Source organism: Mirounga angustirostris, unplaced genomic scaffold (assembly GCF_029215605.1).
Source record: "Mirounga angustirostris isolate CCGP_5_RB_7025 unplaced genomic scaffold, mMirAng1.0.hap1 SCAF_1, whole genome shotgun sequence".
Lineage (NCBI taxonomy): Eukaryota > Metazoa > Chordata > Mammalia > Carnivora > Phocidae > Mirounga > Mirounga angustirostris.
Window position 1 is genome coordinate 75985916 of NW_026991709.1, and position 19160 is coordinate 76005075.

The 19160-nt window shown below is 38.1% G+C and overlaps 1 protein-coding gene and 1 non-coding gene across 2 annotated transcripts; both read left to right on the forward strand.

Annotated features, from left to right (window-relative positions):
- The first annotated feature begins 1579 nt into the window (after window positions 1–1579).
- On the forward strand, window positions 1580–18517 carry TMEM207 (transmembrane protein 207). The gene is made up of 5 exons (XM_045902107.1): window positions 1580–1654; window positions 3537–3574; window positions 9433–9477; window positions 10333–10475; window positions 18381–18517. The coding sequence occupies exons 1-5, from the start codon at window positions 1580–1582 to the stop codon at window positions 18515–18517; spliced, it is 438 nt and encodes a 145-aa protein (XP_045758063.1).
- Window positions 7207–7279, forward strand: TRNAR-CCU (transfer RNA arginine (anticodon CCU)). The gene has a single exon. It is a non-coding gene; the product is annotated as a tRNA-Arg (tRNA).
- Window positions 18518–19160: the final 643 nt, after the last annotated feature.

Genomic DNA, 19160 nt, shown 5'->3' on the forward strand with positions numbered 1-19160 from the left:
GTATTTTAAGGAAGTTCTACATCCAACGTGGGGATTGAACTCACAACCCTGAGATCAAGAGTTGCATGCTCTATTGATTGAACCAGCCAGATTCCCCTACCACACCTTTTTAAACAGCTGCTTAGTATTTTGTTGAGCAGATATAATCCTTTTGTATTTAAACAAATAGTCGCATTTTGATGGACATTTGCTGTTTCTAATATTTTATTACCAACAATACTTTGGTGAACATCACTGCATGTAATTATTTGTGCTTCTTGTAGTAGTATCTGTAGGATTTATTCCTGGAAGGAGAATTCCTGACCGACAGATATATTCAGTTTTTAGGTTAATAGGTATTGCCTAATTGTCTTCCAAAGAGGCTGTACAGTTTTCCCAACCATGTAAGAGAAGACTTATCTCCCCATATCTATCTCTCTTTACTCTACTATCATTTTTTTCAACTTGCCATTCTGATTATAATTGCAAGCAGTATTTATCTAATTATGAATGTGGTTAAGCACCTTACAAACCATTTGCTCCATTCTTTCCACCTAACCGTTCATTTCTTCATCATTCCCTGAATAATGTCTACTCCTCACTGGCTTGAAATGACAGCTGAAATTTTTGTTTATTTGAATTTGTTTCTGAATTATATTCTGTTATATTTATCTTATTGTTTATGTGCATCCATACCAATTTTTGTAAACTTCTATATTTTCTAATAAGTCTTAATATAAAGTAACTTCATTCCCCTTTATTGTCCTTTTTCAGAACTTCCCTAGATATTTTTGCAAGCTTTTATTTATTTATTTATTTATTTATTTATTTATTTAGGCAGTTGTGTTGGAGTTGTTTCATCAAACATTGAAATATGCACTATTTAAAATGTAGGGCACGAGGGGCGCCTGGGTGGATCAGTCGTTAAGCATCTGCCTTCGGCTCAGGTCATAATCCCAGGGTCTTGGGATCGAGCCCCACATCGGGCTCCCTGCTCATTGGAAAACCTGCTTCTCCCTCTCCCCCTCCTCCTGCTTGTGTTCCTGCTCTTGCTATCTCTCTCTCTGTCAAATAAATAAATAAAATCTTTAAAAATAAATAAATAAAAATAAATAGTAGGGAACAATCATTAGGAGACAAGGAAAGCTTTATGCCCAAGGTTGAGTTAGGCCTGGGGCTGAAAATGATGTGTAGGAAAAGAAGAGACAAAAGGACCGACAAAGGGAAGAAAATTAAACGTTCCAAGTACCAGATCCTGTATAAATTCCAGAAATGCCCTGGAATAAAACATGCTCTTGAATGTCCTGAGTTATTTAAGCAGCCAGCTAGTTTTCCAGGTCAGCATGTATAACCCTTGCTTCTAAGGGCTTGACAAACAGTACCAGGGTTCTGACCTTACACTGAAATTCCTTGAACTCTGAGTACCTGTGAGCACGCACCCAACATGCCTGCCCCCCAGCGTGCACATTACCAGTCACAAGGAGCATCATTAATGAGTGCTCTGGTGGGAAGCGTAACTTAGAGGCTAACAGGTTCTAGGGAAAGAGGGAGATCAACACAGAAGGCGAACCACTAGCTTCGAGCAGCTTGTTCCTTAAATATGTTGAGACCCAGACCTTATAGTTTTACTTCAGTGATCTCAAAAGCGGGAACCTCGTGTTTGCCACTATTCCAGGTAACCATCTCTCTTTCTGCGAAAAGATTTTCAGAGGTACTCTAAGAACCTTATTTGTTCTAGATTTGTTCTTTGGGTAACTTAACTACTCTCACATTTAAAAGATTTCCTTTAAGACAGTGTTACCAGCATCTTATGACTTACTGTATTTACTGGTCAGAAATACAGAAGACGAAGTGGTCCATGTCATCAGTCTTATTTCTTCTTTATTACTTCTGTTGCTATTGAAGTAATACAATGCAATGTAATCTTTGCTTCACTTTGCTAAGCTGTGCATTTTTTTAAAATAAAAAATGCTACTGACATATCCAAATGCTGTGGCAGGATTAATTTAAGACATGTTTACTGTTGCCTGCAACCGTACTTGAGGCTTGCCCATTTTTCAATGCTTAACAGTGTAGACAGAACCATCTTAGAGTTTATTTTGGTTCCTCTGCGTTAGCATCTCATTCAGACTAATACCTGCATCTCTGTATCTGTGTTACTTGAATGCAATGTATCTGAAAGATTTCGGTCTTGCTCAGCATTTCATGATAACCCCGAAGTCCGTCAGCTAATGCATCAGCAGTGAGGTGGAAATAATCGAAGACTTTGGACTCCTTGCTAGGTAGGGTACAGCACACCCAGAAGACTAGGGAGTGACTTGAAAGTGAAATGTGGGCTTTATTTGTTTATCTGTTAAGCTGGATCCCGAATGATTTCATCTACTCATAAATAAACTTTCTTTATGGACAAAATTTGAATGTTAATTTTCCTCTCAGTTAGTATGCAAATCTATTTGCAGCATTCTAGCAAAAGAGAGTGCAACTCATTTTCTGTGCTTATGAATTGTTCATTACCATGCTCTCTGATGGCCAATTCATGGCTCCATCTGCAATTCCACAAATCTCTTTGCCCAGTAAACTTGATGGAGTAAATATAAGGTGCTGAAGAGGATGCATTCGGGATTAAAGGGAAAAAAAGACATATCTCACAAAAATCCCGGAGCTTATCATTTTAAATTTTGTAACTTCTTACTTGTATTCATATTTGTACGGTATACTCCAGGAAAACAAATACTTCACTGATCTCATTAACCCAAGTTTAAGGACTACATATAAATGACATGTAAAGATTTTTCTCATTGTGCGTGGAAAGAGTCTCAGTTCAAGGGAAAAACAAACCTACAAACAAAACCTCTAGAACAGAGTACTTTCTTTCCTCTGTGATGTGTTCTTGTAACCTGTAAGGCTCAACACAGAGAACTAGGATAATTATATTGAAATGCTGATGGTTTGGGTTTTTAAAACAAAGCAAACAAGGTTATTACTTTTTCTCTCTTCTTTGATAAAGAGAGAAATGTAAATCTCAACAGGAATGCCATGTAATTTTAAATCGACCTTCCCCTTAGAGCTAGTTAAAGTCACTCCTTCATGCATATATTTAACACCCATTAATGCTAATGGGATGGACTTCTGTTTTCACGTAGGGAACTTGATTTCCTTGTGTGAAAATAATGCTTCGCAAATAATGAACTTCTTTCCTCTAGCTAAAATGTGAAAACAAAGAAAAAATGCAAGGTGCAAGAAAGGTCTTTAGAGGAAGCAAAATCTGCCTATAGAAAGAATAAAAGGCATTTTCACATCCATCTACACGGGTGTGTCGGATAGGAATCTGGCTCACAATATATATTTCCTGTCACTGCTGAGCTACAGAATCTACCAGGAGATTTTTTTTTTTTTCAATTAAAATTTGGTGCACCAATAATAGACTCTGCTACGGAGCTTTTAATTAAAAAAACAAACGAAATAATATAAACCCACATTGTCTCTGAGCGCTGTTTGTATTAAAGGATTAGACTGATGAGATGTTTGGATTTTATTGTTCTAAACATGTGTTTCAGTTGGTGCTCTCGGACCCACCATGTGAAGAAAATGAAATGTAAGTAAATAGCAAGAGGCTCCATGTTTTTATTTAGCATTTTCAAAATTCAAAGAATAAAAAAAGACACAAGTCATTTGAGAAGCCCCAAATGAGTCTCAAATGATGATTATAATCATGCAAGAAAAGTAAGAGCAAATTGTTTTTAAATGCAAATGGCTCAATTTTTCTAAAAGCGGGAAAAAGATGCACTTTCATTATGATTAGCTTTGGTAAATATAAAGAGCCTCATTGATTTCTAGGCATTTTTGCTTACGGCATTCTCCACCACAGTGGTGTCAAGGGTTCTTCAGGTTCATGAAAGCATCACGATGTCGTCTCTCCCTGCATCCTCACTCCTAAGTCACTGTGATGGTGGGCTGCTGTTAAGATATTCAGTTTCAAATATAAGCAAACTGACAAAGATTCTCACCTGTATTGTGTGTACATTTCGAAGTGCATTTAACATAGGTTATGTGACTAATTGATTCAATTTTCTCACTTTTGGGGCCATAGACTCAATGGTTCCCAGAATTCTATTCGGGAGATGGGGAGAAGATGCCATTAATAATGCTGCTGATGATTCATGAGAGCTAAAATGCACCGTGACTTAGTGCAAGTGTCAGAAAATCATGTCTGCCAAGCACGGTCTTCTCCTCCATGCAGCCCTGATGGCCAGCTGACTGTTTTCAATTATTATTACCAGTTACCCTCAAGGCCAGGGTCTCACGCGTGGCCTGGGCACTGCTTCCAGAGGAAGAGGCCATGCTATGTGGAATGCCTTCCTTGGCCCTGGAACCATTCATCTGCTTTGGTGGATCATCTCATTATTGATCATCTGTGTGTTAAGTCTGTACTGTTCTTCCAGTTTTTGCATGGCTCTCCATTGCTCTTTCTTTGCATTGATTTTGGACTCACCTTTTTCTGTCTTCTGGTGTTTGTGACATGATGGAGTTTTTGATGACTGATGTACTTACCTAACTCTGGATCTCCTGGCTGTTTCATCTTGCCCAATTATCTTCTATCTATGACCCAGAATAATTGAATACAGAAATTCATAATTGGAAAGGATTATAAATGTTGAATCTAATTCTTCAATCAATATGATCATAAATGTTGAATCTAACTTTTCGATCAATAGGACAGGAAAATACGCTATTGAGGACCTTGATAAGCTGACTTTCCAATCACTGAGGCTACTGGTCTCCTTTTCAGGTAAAGAAATTGAGACTCAAAGAAAGACAGTAGCAAATTAACGCAGGGCTTCAACTAGTACTTAAGAACAATTCTTGTTTTAGCTACCTCACTTTGCATGCAAATGTCTGCTGTGTTTGTCATTAATACCATTTCTTTTGAATGAAAAGAAGAGTCCACCTCAAATAAAATGCCAACTAGCAGAAAATAAAAAGAAAGGGCAAGAAAGTAGCTGGTATTGCAGAGAGGTGATATTAGGTAAGTATTTGTACTGAAGATAGATGCTATCCCAAATCTTTTGCCACTACAAGGTGTTTGAGAGATGATTAGTTCTGTTTATATTTGTTTTCAAACCCAAACTATTTTTTCTGATCTAAACTACTCAGTTAATTTTTTTTTTTAAGATTTTTATTTATTTTCTGACACAGAGAGAGAGACAGCGAGAGAGGGAACACAAGCAGGGGGAGTGGGAGAGGAAGAAGTAGGCTTCCCGCTGAGCAGGGAGCCCAATGCGGGGCTTGATCCCAGGACCCTGGGATCATGACCCAAGCCGAAGGCAGACGCTTAACAACTGAGCCACCCAGCGCCTCTACTCAGTTAATTTTTATAACGGCATTTCGTTGTATGAACAATGCATTCCTAGGCTGTCTTTACATAAAATTTAAATACTATAAGTAATTTAGCGTATGAAAAAAATAAGATAGAGCCTCCCCATTACACCCCTAATCCTCTTCCCTACCCAAAATAAGCAAATACACGGATGTGCATATATGTTCATATGTAGGGTGACTTACAAATCATAAATATGATCATACATACACAGGATTCTGTCAATTAATTGCATTAATAGATTCCGAATATGTCACCGTCTTACCTGCCTTGAGGAAGTTAAGTGTTTTGCTCAAGGGTAAGCAAGTAAAATGCAGAGCTTGGATTTGGACCCAGGACTGACTCCTGAGCCAGAATTTTATACTACAAAGTATGTATATGTACCATACATATATGTATATTGTATGTACTGCACTACTACTACTATATATGTATTACAATTTTGCACTATAAAGTCGTATTGTATGTCCAATATTAAATGAAATTATACCCTGGGTGAAATACAGGAGGGATATATGGTTCATCTATTTTTCTAGATACTATACAACTTACCCCAGATTAATTAGGTCAAGCCGCCAGTCTCCGGGTGATATGATATAGCATCCATCTCTTTCCCAGACTATAATAGCTAAATTGCAGTCTTGCCTACATTAAGGAATGATTTAAAAAAGAAAAAGATCCATGAAATTTGTTATTGCATATATTCTAAGAGCATATGAAAAACGTTGTCCCCATTGCCAACAGTATCCTCTTCATAAAGCCCCAGAGTTTGACTTCTTCTCTGGTGTCTACTCCAGGAATAGTTGTGCATCTGGTGAGTAATGCTGTATGATTTTGTTAATTTTAGAGGATACTCTATAACCAAATCTCTCTTTCATCCTATTAACTGCTAGAAAGCTTAAGCCAGATCTCGAGTTGGGTTAAATTCTACATATGGGGTTTACTATATTCAGTTTAAAAACTGATCTCACTCTTGGCTTATTCTCTTTGTGTGATACCCTCCATGCTCTCATTTCTATTGCTTTTTGTGTTTCTAATACTTGTAAAGCATTTGGAATACAGGATATTGAATGCATTCAGGCAGTACTCCACATAGTAATGTGAGGCCAGAGCTGGCTTTTACTGTTCCCAGTGGTGGGGCTGCATGGTGGTAAGAGACACAGACTCCATAGCCAGACCATTTGGGCGTGAAACCCAACTTGGCCACTTTCAGCTTTGTTATCTTGGGCAAGCTACTTCATGCCTGAATTTTCCCAATTGTGCAATGAAGATTATAATATTGAGACCTTACCTCATAGCATCGTGAATCTGAAAGTGAGTTAATTCCCCCTGAAGTTATATAACTGGTTTAGAAGAAAGTTCTGGGTGATTCTAGCAAAGGAGCCACTGGAGCAATTCTGCAGTTTTGTTCTTGAATTTAATAAATTAAGGAATTTGTAGTTAGTCTTAGGTCCACAAAATCTCAGCACTGAGAAGAATAATAAAGATCAACTAGGCAAATCATCCCTGTAGAGGAAGAATCATCTCCACAACATCCAAGTAAAGTAGGGCAGTAGTCTTCCAGTAGAGTCAGAAAAAATCCGTCAGCAACCACTTCCAGAGAACTCTGATGATTGGGAATGTCTTCCTTAAGCATCATAGCTGGTTCTCATTTCTCCTGAATGTTTTTCATTTTTGGCATCATCCCAATTTGACCAATCATATATAAATCTCTGAGTAATAACTTCATTTTTAAAAATGTAACTTTTCCTACACTGAACATCTTGCATCTAAAATTTGAGCAATTAGAATATTGTTATTGTTCAGATACCTTTTTTTAAAAATTAAAAAAAAAAATCTGTTTAAGGGGCACCTGGCTGGCTCAGTCAGTAGAGCATGTGACTCCTGATCTCAGGGTTGTGAGTTCAAGCCCCACGTTGGGCATGAGTCTACTTAAAAGAAAAAAAAAACTTGACCTTTAAAAATTGACCTTGGGAAAGACATGGAAATAATGGTGGGGAAGGAGGGAAGCACACAGAGTCAGGAGACTTGTAATCTGGTTTAAATTCTTTGGCCAGCTAGTGACCTCCCCACTAACTTTCCTACTCTGGGTTTCAGTTGGAGAGTGTGTAAATTCCTGAGTGAACTAAATGATCCCAAAGGTACCTGCAATTTGGAAATTACATGATCACTTTGCATTTGTCCAGCTAACTCCTTCTTGGCCATTGTATTTACTGCATATCAGAAACTCCACCAGTGAGTGCACAGGATCAGAAAGAGAAAGTGAAATAAGTCAATTGGGTAATTGTTATCACTGGCAAAAAATACTGAGTGGCTCAAAAATTAAAGAACTGAGAAACAACTTGAGGTAGTTAATCTTTAGAATTCACATTTTGATAAGGATATGATCTATTTTTAAATGTAGAGAGGGTAAGCAGAGATTTGTAATGGAGAGAGATGAAGCAATCCACACTCCTGATCATGCATTTCCATTTCAAGATTCCAAATGGGAAACTTCTGCTCTTTTATTGGGCTAGGACACCAAGAGAATTTCCCTATGTCTAAGGTGGGATACTATATGTTTAAGATTTATATTTTTTAATATAATATTTAACATTTTTATGACTATAAAAGTGACGTATTATACATTCAAACAATATGGAAATGTGGAAAAGATAAAGTGCCTCATGATACCAACTGTAAGAGAAGTAAGCATTGTTAGTAACTCGGTATATATGTGGCTATTACTATAAAATACTTATTTAATGAAAATATTGCATTTATGTAAAAGAATATACAAAGTAGAACTGAGACTTCTTTACTATTTTACTTCACAAGGCTCTTGGTGATAAATATGAAGCTACATTCTTTTTGATGACTGGATAACATTCCTTTATAAGGATGTGTCATTAATTATTTTTAAAATCCATTATCGATGATTTCTTGTCTTAGGATGATTTTTAAAGTTATACTTCAACTGCCATTTTTTTCCCAGCCATTTGTACCTGTGTCTTTAGGTGAACGCACACACACACACACACACACAGCCTACAACACAAAAAACGAAAAACTTGTTCACTGAGTGATGAACTTTCCTCTTAAATGTTTGGGGTAAAATTTTTACGTTGACACTTCACATATGTTAAAAAGTCACTTCTGACTAGGATGATGATAAACATGACACACTACCTCCTTGGAGATGCTGGGAGCAATAAATTAGCTGACAGTTATGAGTGCTTTCAAGCTGGAAAGTACTAAGTGTTATTTTAACAAAGGCTGAAGTAGCCACGATTAAGTACAGCTTCAACTCACAAGCTTATCGGGCTGTGATGAATAGGTTTCCACTGCTTAATCCCAGAATACTTCAACAATGGCCCATGTACCGAAGTATGAAAAAAGTCGATCAGCAAACCTACATTCCCCATGCCTGGCATAGGGACGGATTCTGCAATGAATAGCACATAAGTGTCTACACCTGGGGAGTTAAACCTTCTGAAAATCACACTGTGAATTTTGTTTTCGTGTGAGGAAACTTTTTAAAACTTATCCCAGGAATGATTACATTGTGCCTAGACACACAAGTGGTTTGACTAGCCTGACTGAAGAAATCAACTTTTCACTCCTTGGTAAATGGTACATGTGGCTTTAAGTCATTTTCCCCTTTTCCCAAATTCTTCCTCTAACCAGGTCTGCAGCCTTGCTACTCTCTACCAAGATATTAAAGGTTAACAGAGATTATAAACCTTCCCTGGTGAATCTGCATTTTAAAGAGCCTTCATACCTAATATCTGTGATATGTTAGCCCTGAAAAATTAGTCACCACCTTCTCAATACGCAACTGTCTTTGTAACCCTAGAGTCAAACCTATGACAGTGCAAGTTTCTGTGTGTGACAGTTGAACACTTACCTGTATTCTCAGTGTCCCGGGTGAAGTGGTCATACCGTAAACATTTACCTCATTGTGCTGGGGGGTGGTGCGCAGTGAGTGCATGATCATTCTGGGGAAATAGGTATGGTCAGAACAAATATTATGCTCCAAGAGAATAGGCTTTGGCCCTCTAGAGGTCCAGCATTAACTCTTCCTCTTTTACCACCAGGTATGTAAACTATAAAGATCAATACACAAATGGCTGGTATATCTGGTAAGGACATTCTCAGTTTGTTATAAAACCTGTGGTGGCATATATATATATATATATATATATATATATATATATATATACACACTCTCTAATTGAAATGGCACATAAAATCATAGAGTTAAGGAAATTTTAGAAGTCATGTAATATATGTGGAAACATCATTTTCTGGTTATTGGCTATGTTTACTTATGTACTTCCTGTGACAGGGAACTAAACTGTTTTTAGGAATAATAGTTTATTCCCAAATTAGAGAAATTTAACAGTAAAATAATTGTTCTTTCTTTTGAAATCTCCCTAAAGGACTCCATTACTCATTTCAAAAGTCTTAAAAACCTTCAAAATAAGACTTCTACCTTTTACAAGCTAGTCTTTCAGAAATTATAAGACAGTCATTCGACAACTTCTACATCATGACTTCTGTATTTTTTAAACTAAACATTCTTAATTCTCTCAATTAGGTGGTTAGCTCCTGCTTTGTCTCCCTTTAAATCCCCAAACCCACCCAACATCTAAAATCTGTTCAGTTGCTTAACTACTAGTTGGATGCATGGCTGGCTGGCTGAAAGATAGGAATAATGGATGAGCGAATTAAGGGATAAAGACACTGTGCCTTAGAACAACCCTCCAATTTCCAGAGGAAATGATTGATCATCGTCACCTGGCAAGATCGACCCACTCTGAGCGCAGCAAACATTCCAAGTTTAGTGAGAATGTATGAGTGGTGGAGAGCATTGCTTAAGGAGTTTGGCTTCACAGATTTCTTGCACCCTGTCTTGTGGAAGACAGGAAGTAGCAGAAGTTCTTAACCTCCCTGCACACTCCACCTCATGCCTTCCCTGCTTCTTCTGGCATCAGGTTTCTGCTGCTGATTTTCCTGGTGGCTCTTCTCTGTGGAGTAGTGTTCTTCTGCCTCCAGTGCTGGCTGAGGAGACCCCAAATTGATTCCCGCAGACGCACTATGGCTGTTTTTGCTGTTGGAGACTTGGACCCCGTTTATGGTGAGCTGTCTGCACACTTCTAGACTTCCTGTTTGAAACCTAATGGTTTGTGGTGAATTGAAACACTAACCTCTGAAAAGCAGATTTGTGAACTGAGAATAAGACATAGTTTATTGGAGACACAAAGGCATGATGCCATGGGGAGAGAGTCTAAGTGAGAAACTTCAGAAGAAAGGAGACCTGAAAAGAAGAAAATGTGTCTTAGGGAAATGACCCATAGTTGAGTATGGTGATAGAACCTCAACATTTTGCTAAGTAAACATGCAAGAGAGAAGAGATATACAGGGCTCGTCACTCCAAGTGAGTGGTAGGCCGTAAGGTACGTAAGAACCTCTTTGAGCCTTTGATATCAAACTATCCTATGAGACTATTTATAGTCTCATTTACTAAGTTCTCCATGCCTCACTTATCTGCAATAGCACTGAATCACACTTTCCAGGTTGTCTGCTACCAACACACAGCCTGAAATACTTGGAATTGGGCAGGCGGATATCAGTACTCATGTCCTTTCTCCCCGTTTTAGGCTTATTTGTAACCGCCAGCCTTAGCTGAAAGTAACAAAATTATCACTTACTGATTTCGAGGAGATCACAGATCACAGATTATTTCTTTGTGTTAAGCATTGTTCTCAACCAGACCGTCTGTTATGAAACTTTCCCTCTAAGGTGCTGTCTTGTACACCATACTTAGTGGTCTCAAGAGGGCTTGGTAGATTTTAACAGTTGCCCTTCAGGAACCTGGGCCAGCGTAAGATTTTCAATAGATGGAGCAGGGCATGCCCTGGGAAAACGAACAGCTAAATACAAAGTGGGGTCAAAATAAATGTTTTAATATCAGAACTTGGTACTCCAAGATTTAGTGATTATATTTACTATTGGCTTTTTAAAAAGTCATTATTTAATCAAAGAAACACATGTCAGTTTGAGAAATGGTTATTTGTGGAAGGATAATTAAAGTCTCCAGTGAAAAAATAATCTTTCTCCTAAAATCGAACACTTTCTATTGAGCATAGGAGGAAATACGGTCACTGACATTCTAATAAATTGTATGAGTCAAAGGGGTCAACATGGGCACATTAGTCTATTTTTATTTTTTTAACTTGAGGTATTTAAAATAAATGTAATTATGATTCCTCCAACTTGACTTCAGTGTCTAAGGGGGAAAATCCACTCTGATCTCCTTAGCCCTTTACTTACTCTGAAGAAGACTCTTTTACTAGACTATCTTGAATCTTTAAAAACTTCTCTTCTTAATTATAAGTAAGTTACCCAGTTATAGTATCATTTTTAAGGCAGTGTATGTGCCACAGTTATATCTCCATTTATCTGATGTTTTTATATTTCCTGTGTGGTGATTTACATATGCTTTTGAATTTGCCCGAACTTGCCTGAACAGGTATGACTGGGAGAGAAAGTGTCAAGCCTGAGAGATTACTGCAATAATCTGTGTGTAATTATACCAAATACAGGACATTAGAATCACATTCTCTATATTATCCTGAAATCATTGTGGACAGGAAAAGAATATACTTGGGAAGAAATTATTTAAAAATATAGTCAAAATTTATTCCGCATCTACCAAGTGCTAGGCACTAGACTAGGGGCTCCTCAGATATTATTTCTAATTGCTAAATCCCAACCTGGAAAAGTGGCTATTAATCCACTCAGAGGATGTTATCTACTTTTCTCCCTATGCTGGATCAATATACCACATAGATCTTTGCTGCAAGTCAACTAATAGACTTCAAATTGTCCATAATTGAGGTTAGGGAGCCAGTGAAAATTTGGGCAGGGCATTCATGGCTTAGTCACCTCATCCTTTACTCTAAGTGCAGCCTTATATCTCAAACCTCCAGGCATTTCCACTGGGTGATTCCTCAAAGGTAAGGATTGCTCTCCAGAATCCCCATTCCCTTTCTCATTTTATTGGTTCCTTCCTAATCCCACTGGCATCACTCTGAATCTGATTTTGCTCAAGAAACATTTAAGCTTTCCCCCAGCTTAAGTTATATTATAAAACTCATTTTGGGGGCGCCTGGGTGGCTCAGTTGGTTAAGCGACTGCCTTCGGCTCAGGTCATGATCCTGGAGTCCCTGGATCAAGTCCCGCATCGGACTCCCTGCTCAGCAGGGATCCTGCTTCTCCCTCTGACCCTCCCCCCTCTCATGTGCTCTCTCTCTCTCATTCTCTCTGTCTCAAATAAATAAATTTAAAAAATCTTAAAAAAAATTTAAAAAAAAAACAAAACTCATTTTGTTGCTTTCCGTTTTAGGTCCAGAGGTTAGGTTGCCCATTCCTATTTATTTATGTATTTCCCTTGCTTAGTTGGGTATTATTATTATGGCTCAAGTTGTCAATTATCTTGATTAGAAATATTCGAGAGAGAAAGGCAAACACTTGGCTTGGAATCCTCATAAACGGTGTGTAAGGAAGGCCTTGCTAGTCCAACCCACCCAATGCACAATGAGATTTCTGTCTGGGAAAGGTCCTTGGGAATCTCATACAAACATCCAGACCCCAGTTGCATCTCCGTAGGCCAGTAGTCATGCCTTCACAGTTCTCTGTTGATCCAGTGGTCAGATTTCTCTGTCTTCCTTCCCCTCTCATGGGATACATGTTTCCATGTCCTTAACATGTCATAATGAAGCTCTTCATGCACCAAAAAGGGAAAAATAATCCCTCCAATACACCCATGGAGGGTAAAGAGGAAGAAGGGGTACTGCTAGAGAAAGAGGGAAGGAGGGAGACCAGGAAAGTGGAGGGAAAGGGGAAGGATGAAGAGCAAGAGGAGAAAAAACCTACAGTTGGAGGTATTTTGAGGAATGAAATGAATATTTATTTTATACAAGCCCTAAAGTCATGTTACTTTTTTCTACCTCAGTCCCACCTCCTCTTCCTGGACCCAGCCCCGGGGGGACCTCCTAGATAATCTCTTCTTCCATTATCATCCTGTCCCCCTTCCCACTCCCAATTCATCTCCTGGATCCAGTCTTCCCTTAGCATCCCTGCTGTACCCCAGAAAGGACCTGCTCAGTGCCCCAAGCCTTCCTGAGTGGGGTTGCCTGTGAAGTGGTCTCTGAGACCTCTCACCCTTTCTTTCAGCCATCAGACTCTAACAGTCCTAGAATAACTCAGCACCTGTGTTGGGGCAAACATTTCTTGTTTCAATGTTTTCTTATGGCCTTACCTTACCTTACCTATTTTAATGATTCTTTTGGGATCCCTTTTATCTGAGCATTCCACAGAAAATAGGAGATTTGCAGGGTATGCAAATTTTTAGTAAAGGTGGGAGAAAAAGAGAACATCATTAAAATTCTCTATACCCATCTATACCCCAAATCAGAATCAATGCCCTCACTTTATAAGATCCAGGACTATGAGACAGGGTGAATAGGTAGAAAATATAAGTGACTTGAAAAAGTTTTGAGTTTGTTAGTTTCATGGTTTTGTTTATGTGTTAAATCTGTGTTTGAAAAAAATAAGTAATGGCAAAGGAGTTTTAAAGTTGACTATAAACAAAAAAGTTTTTTTGTTAATTTACTGAAAATAGGTTTTCATTGGAAATAAGGTTGTGAAGCTGCATAAAACCTTTTATTTATGAGAAAATAAGACATTTAAGGATAACGGAAAGAAAAAAGTTTGGGTCTAGTAGTTTAGAGAAGGACAGAAGACTTGAAGCAGAAAAAACAATCTAGTGTTCACTAGAAAAGAGAGAACTTGAGAGCATAGAGGAGAGATCCCCACCATTATCTGTCCATATTCCTTATTAAAAATAATAAACTGGGCGCCTGGGTGGCTCAGTTGGTTAAGCGACTGCCTTCGGCTCAGGTCATGATCCTGGAGTCCCAGGATCGAGTCCCGCATTGGGCTCCTTGCTCAGCAGGGAGCCTGCTTCTCCCTCTGACCCTCCCCCCTCTCATGTGCTCTCTGTCTCTCTCATTCTCTCTGTCTCAAATAAATAAATAAAATCTTTAAAAAAAAAAAAGAGCATAGATTTAAAAAAAATAATAATAATAAACTACTGTAAAATCTATACTGACTCTTTTTCCATCCTATGTAGATCAGAGCTGGGTCCTGTTAGCCCAGCAGGGCAGCAAACAGGTCCCATGCCTTTCCTGAGAAGCCAGCGAGGGGAGTACCCACGGAGATACCCCTCCTGAGGCCACTCATCTTGGGGGCTGATCTCCTTGATAATGCTGCCTTTCAGAGATCCAATCTTCCTGACCCCATTTCTTCTGCAATTTCAGAGATAATCTCCCTTTTTTCTTACTTCAAGGTAAATAGAAATACTAATCTTTCAGCAAGGATGAAATGTGAGGACTCTGAGTTGGGGAGGGGAAAGAGGAGTGGACAGGGACAGAGAAGAAGCAGGCTTCACATGCCTTTCTCCCTCACCTCTCCTGGATCCTATCTTATTTTAGGATCGTTTCTGAAGTGTTACTTCTCTATACTTTACGTTCTTTAGGTAAATATTCTGTGACTCATTTTAGGTAAGGAAAGAGGGAGCATTTCATTCACATACTTTCCTTCCAAGGCATGATAGTAGTAATAGCTCACACTTATTGAGCACTTACCATGTGCCAGGCTCTGTGCTAACACCTGGCATCTCTAGTCTCGTTTATTCTTCCCTACAACGCTAGGAGGGGTTCGCTATCATTTTGAACCCTCCAAAGGTGAGGGAAGCAAGGCACTTAGAACTTTAACAATTAGCCCATGGTAGAACTGTGACTCATATTCAGGCATTGTTAGCCACTCTCATAGAAGAAGAAGGAACGAGATAAAGAAACGAAAAGAGAAGAGGTGGAAGGGGCATGTTCAAATATGGCAGGTCTATTGGACTAATCTTAATGATGTGGGAAATCTGAACTCTGCTATAAAATCCTTTTTAAATTTCTTTCGGTTAGCAAAAACAGGTACTACTGTAAGTCTTTCATGAAAACGAAGTGGAGTAATGTAAACTTTCAAAAGTGGGGGATACTTGTATTGCATGTAAACCTGCTTTGAAACAAACTGAAAACTGATAGATGTTTGATTTCACAAAAGCTTTCTCTACACATTTACTTAGTTATGTTTACCAAATGAATGCCCTGTGGTTTTCATAATAAGCTTAAAGGCAATGGCCAAATTTGTAGTAAGGTGATAACATGAAACTTTCCTACCACAGAGAGCAATTGTTAATGTCCTCTTGCCAGGAGCACGATATTGGTACTGGCAGTAGTAGAAATAAATTTGAGCTCATAGTTGTGTCCAGTCAATCTGATCAACCACTCCAGTCAGAATGATACCTAAATTACCATTGACTCTGTACTGGATATACCAGCAGTAGTCCATGTAGGAAACGGACAATGCCCAGTACCAATATCGACAATGGAGGGAAGGGCTGGGGTAAGTACACTTTGCCCATGTTAACAGTTTTATCAAGTGCCTCAGACTTAGCTCATGTTATCCTGAACTTCCTAACTGCAAAAGGCTCTAACTCCACAAATTATTTTGTTTAATAATCTCTGTTGTGATGTTAATGATGATCAAATAAGTATGTACCCATTAAAATAGGATAAATTAGAAAATAATATTGTAGGGGCTGCCTGGGTGGCTCAGTTGGTTAAGCGACTGCCTTCGGCTCAGGTCATGATCCTGGAGTCCCGGGATCGAGTCCCGCATCGGGCTTCCTGCTTGGTGGGGAGTCTGCTTCTCCCTCTGACCCTCCTCCCTCTGGTGCTCTCTGTCTCTCACTCTCTCTCTCTCAAATAAATAAATAAAATCTTTAAAAAAAAAAAGAAAATATTGTAAATAAAAGAAAATGCATGCATATTCCTAGCATACAGTAGAGTTCTTGAAATATAGTACTATTACTTCTACAATAATAATAATAATAATAATTAGCTATTAATGGATAATTACTGTGTACCACGTTTTGTTTTAAGCATTCTACATTCATTTAGCCATGTTTTTACAGACAGAGATAATATCATTATCCTTCTATTGCATAGGAGAAAACTGACATATGAAATGTTATGTAATAGCCTAGGAGTAAATCATTCAATTAAATAAATACTTCCTTAAGAAAAGTGCTGAACCAGCCTTCTATTCAAAATATTCTACCCTTCACAGATTATATTAATATTTGATTTATTATACTTAGGTCTGCCAGCTAGTGAATACAAATACAAATATATGAAAATTCATGATTCCAAATAAACACCATCCATTCCAAGGCAAAAAGATTCTGAGTAACCTACATATGGATTCTAGGGATGCGGCGAATGTCTAACATCTAACTGTTCCTTGAATGGTTCTGATAATTGTGTCATTTTCTTTGGGATCTCCTTGGTGGTATCAAATCTTTTTTTTTTTTTAAGATTTTATTTATTTATTTGACAGAGAGAGACACAGTGAGACAGGGAACACAAGCAGGGTGAGTGGAAGAAGGAGAAGCTGGCTTCCCGCTGAGCAGGGAGCCCGATGTGGGGCTCAATCCTGAGCCAAAGGTAGACACTTAATGACTGAGCCACCCAGGTGCCCCAGATGGTATCAAATCTTAATCCTTCAAGAAGTCAGCAAACTTTTTCTATTAAGGGCCCGACAGGAAATACGTTTGATTTTGCAGGCCATTGGTCCCTGTAGGGGGCTACTCCTCTCTGCCATTGCAGTGTAAAAAGGGACAATATGTAGATGAGTTACATGGCTCTGTTCCAATTAAATTTAATATACGAAAACAGTCACAGAACTAGATTTAATTCAAGGACCTATTTTTTTTCTTTAAAGGTTTCTTATTTTTATTTTTTTTTAAGATTTATTTATTTATTTGCGAGAGAGAGAGAGCATGTGAGCAGGGGAAGGGGCAGAAGGAAAGGGAGAGAATCTCAAGCTGACTCCCCACTGAGCATGGAGCCCCTGGAAGGGCTCCATCCCAGGACCCTGAGATCATGATGTGAGCTGAAACCAAGAGTCAGACGCTTAACCGACTGTGGCACCAGGCACTCCTCTTTAAAGGTGAATTAAGAATTGTTACTGGAATTTATAGTTGTTATTGTTTTGAAAAGAAGCAATTAAACCATTTCAAGACAGCCAAAGACCAAGGTAGGGAAAAAAAATATATATATATATACATTTATTTATTTATTTATTTATTTATAAAGGGAGTGAGAGGATTGTGCCTATGAAATATTACTGTTGGTTCCTGTTGTAACTCAAAAACAGTAACAGTCTTTCAAGGAAATATTAATAAGAGATTTCCAAAACAGCTATGGGAATAAGTACATAGTTTCTCAAAGTGATCAGTTTGAGGAAGAAAATGCTTGTTTTTGATATTTAGTGCCTTATAATGTGCATAATCTAAACGTCAAAATTTTGAGTTTGAAGCGTTTTTTAAAATTTAATGATGCTTTTCCTTTATTGTGTGTGTATACTTTAGAGGCAAACTTTTCGCAAGTTAACATTTTTACTATTTATCATAGAGAAATGTTTAATTAATTACATTAGTTGTAGTTTGCAGAGCATAAATATAAAATAATGAAGTTCAGACATTATATTTAAATATTTCTATTGAGATTTGTATTTCCCATGGTGGCAACATTAGCTAAAATACCATTAGTATTTATAGGAATCTTGTCTTCCAATTTACCAAAAAGGGCATTCCTCCTACTTTCAGCCGCTAAACTGTAAATGCTTCTTGATGGGTTTAGTCAGTGATGATATAATCTGTTCATGAGACCAAATTTTCTTGCTATAGTGACTAAACTATCACTGCAGAGAGAGCAGGATGGCTGTAAATTTTTTCTCAAGGGTACAAATAATTTTCTGTTGCTCCAGTGATCCAAGAAATGGCAGATTTTATTAGGCAGTTCGTGTACTTCTGTTTTATGCTGACTAGAAAGATTACAAGTCCCCATTTTTCTCTTTCCAGGGACAGACGTGGCTGTGAATCCAAATGTTGGAATTCACCTTCAAACTCAAAACCCTGAACTCTATCCTGCTCCATGTTTTGGCACTTTAGGCCCCCCACCTCCATATGAAGAAATTCTGAAATTAAGCCGATTTTAGTTCTGGCTCATCAACTGGCAACGTTAGAAAACCTTCAAACTCAAAACCCTGAACTGTATCCTGCTCCAAGTTTTGGCACTTCAGGCCCCCCACCTTCATATGAAGAAATTCTGAAGTCAAGCTGATTTTAGTTCTGGATCATCAACTGGCAACATTAGAAAGATTTTTTTTAATTCTAAAACATCAAATGTAGGAACACTTGTTTTATTTAGTGTGAATTTCCAGAAATCAATTAATATAGTCTGAAAAAGGACAAATAGACAAAAGAATGAGTGTAGAGAAAGAATTTTGGTCAGGAAGATGTTTCAGGATGTAAATTACTGGAACTTTAATGTATCATTGCTGTGCTATACTTTGTGCTGCACAACCAAGTGAATGTTTCTACATCAGTACTCAAATAGACAGTAATTAATGCATGGAGTTGTCTCCATTAAGTTTGGGATTCCACTCCAGGCACACATCACAGCTTTCTCCTGCCTTATTATCCCTGTTTTCATCTGACTTCTCCCCTAGTATGGAGTTAGTAAGAATTATCATAATTTAACAATGGTCCAAGCAGAGATTCAGACATGTCCAGACCCAAACCAGAAAGAGAATATTTGAATTAAGGTAAAAGGCAAGAGTAGGAACAAGGGGCTCTCAG

Bases quoted from the DNA above. Each gene is read 5' to 3' on its own strand.
- TMEM207 (XM_045902107.1), top strand. From the start codon at position 1,580: ATGTTGAGACCCAGACCTTATAGTTTTACTTCAGTGATCTCAAAAGCG. The intron at 3,575-9,432 runs GTAAGTAAATAG...TTTTACCACCAG, and splicing joins CCATGTGAAGAAAATGAAAT to GTATGTAAACTATAAAGATC. The intron at 9,478-10,332 runs GTAAGGACATTC...TTCTGGCATCAG, and splicing joins ACAAATGGCTGGTATATCTG to GTTTCTGCTGCTGATTTTCC.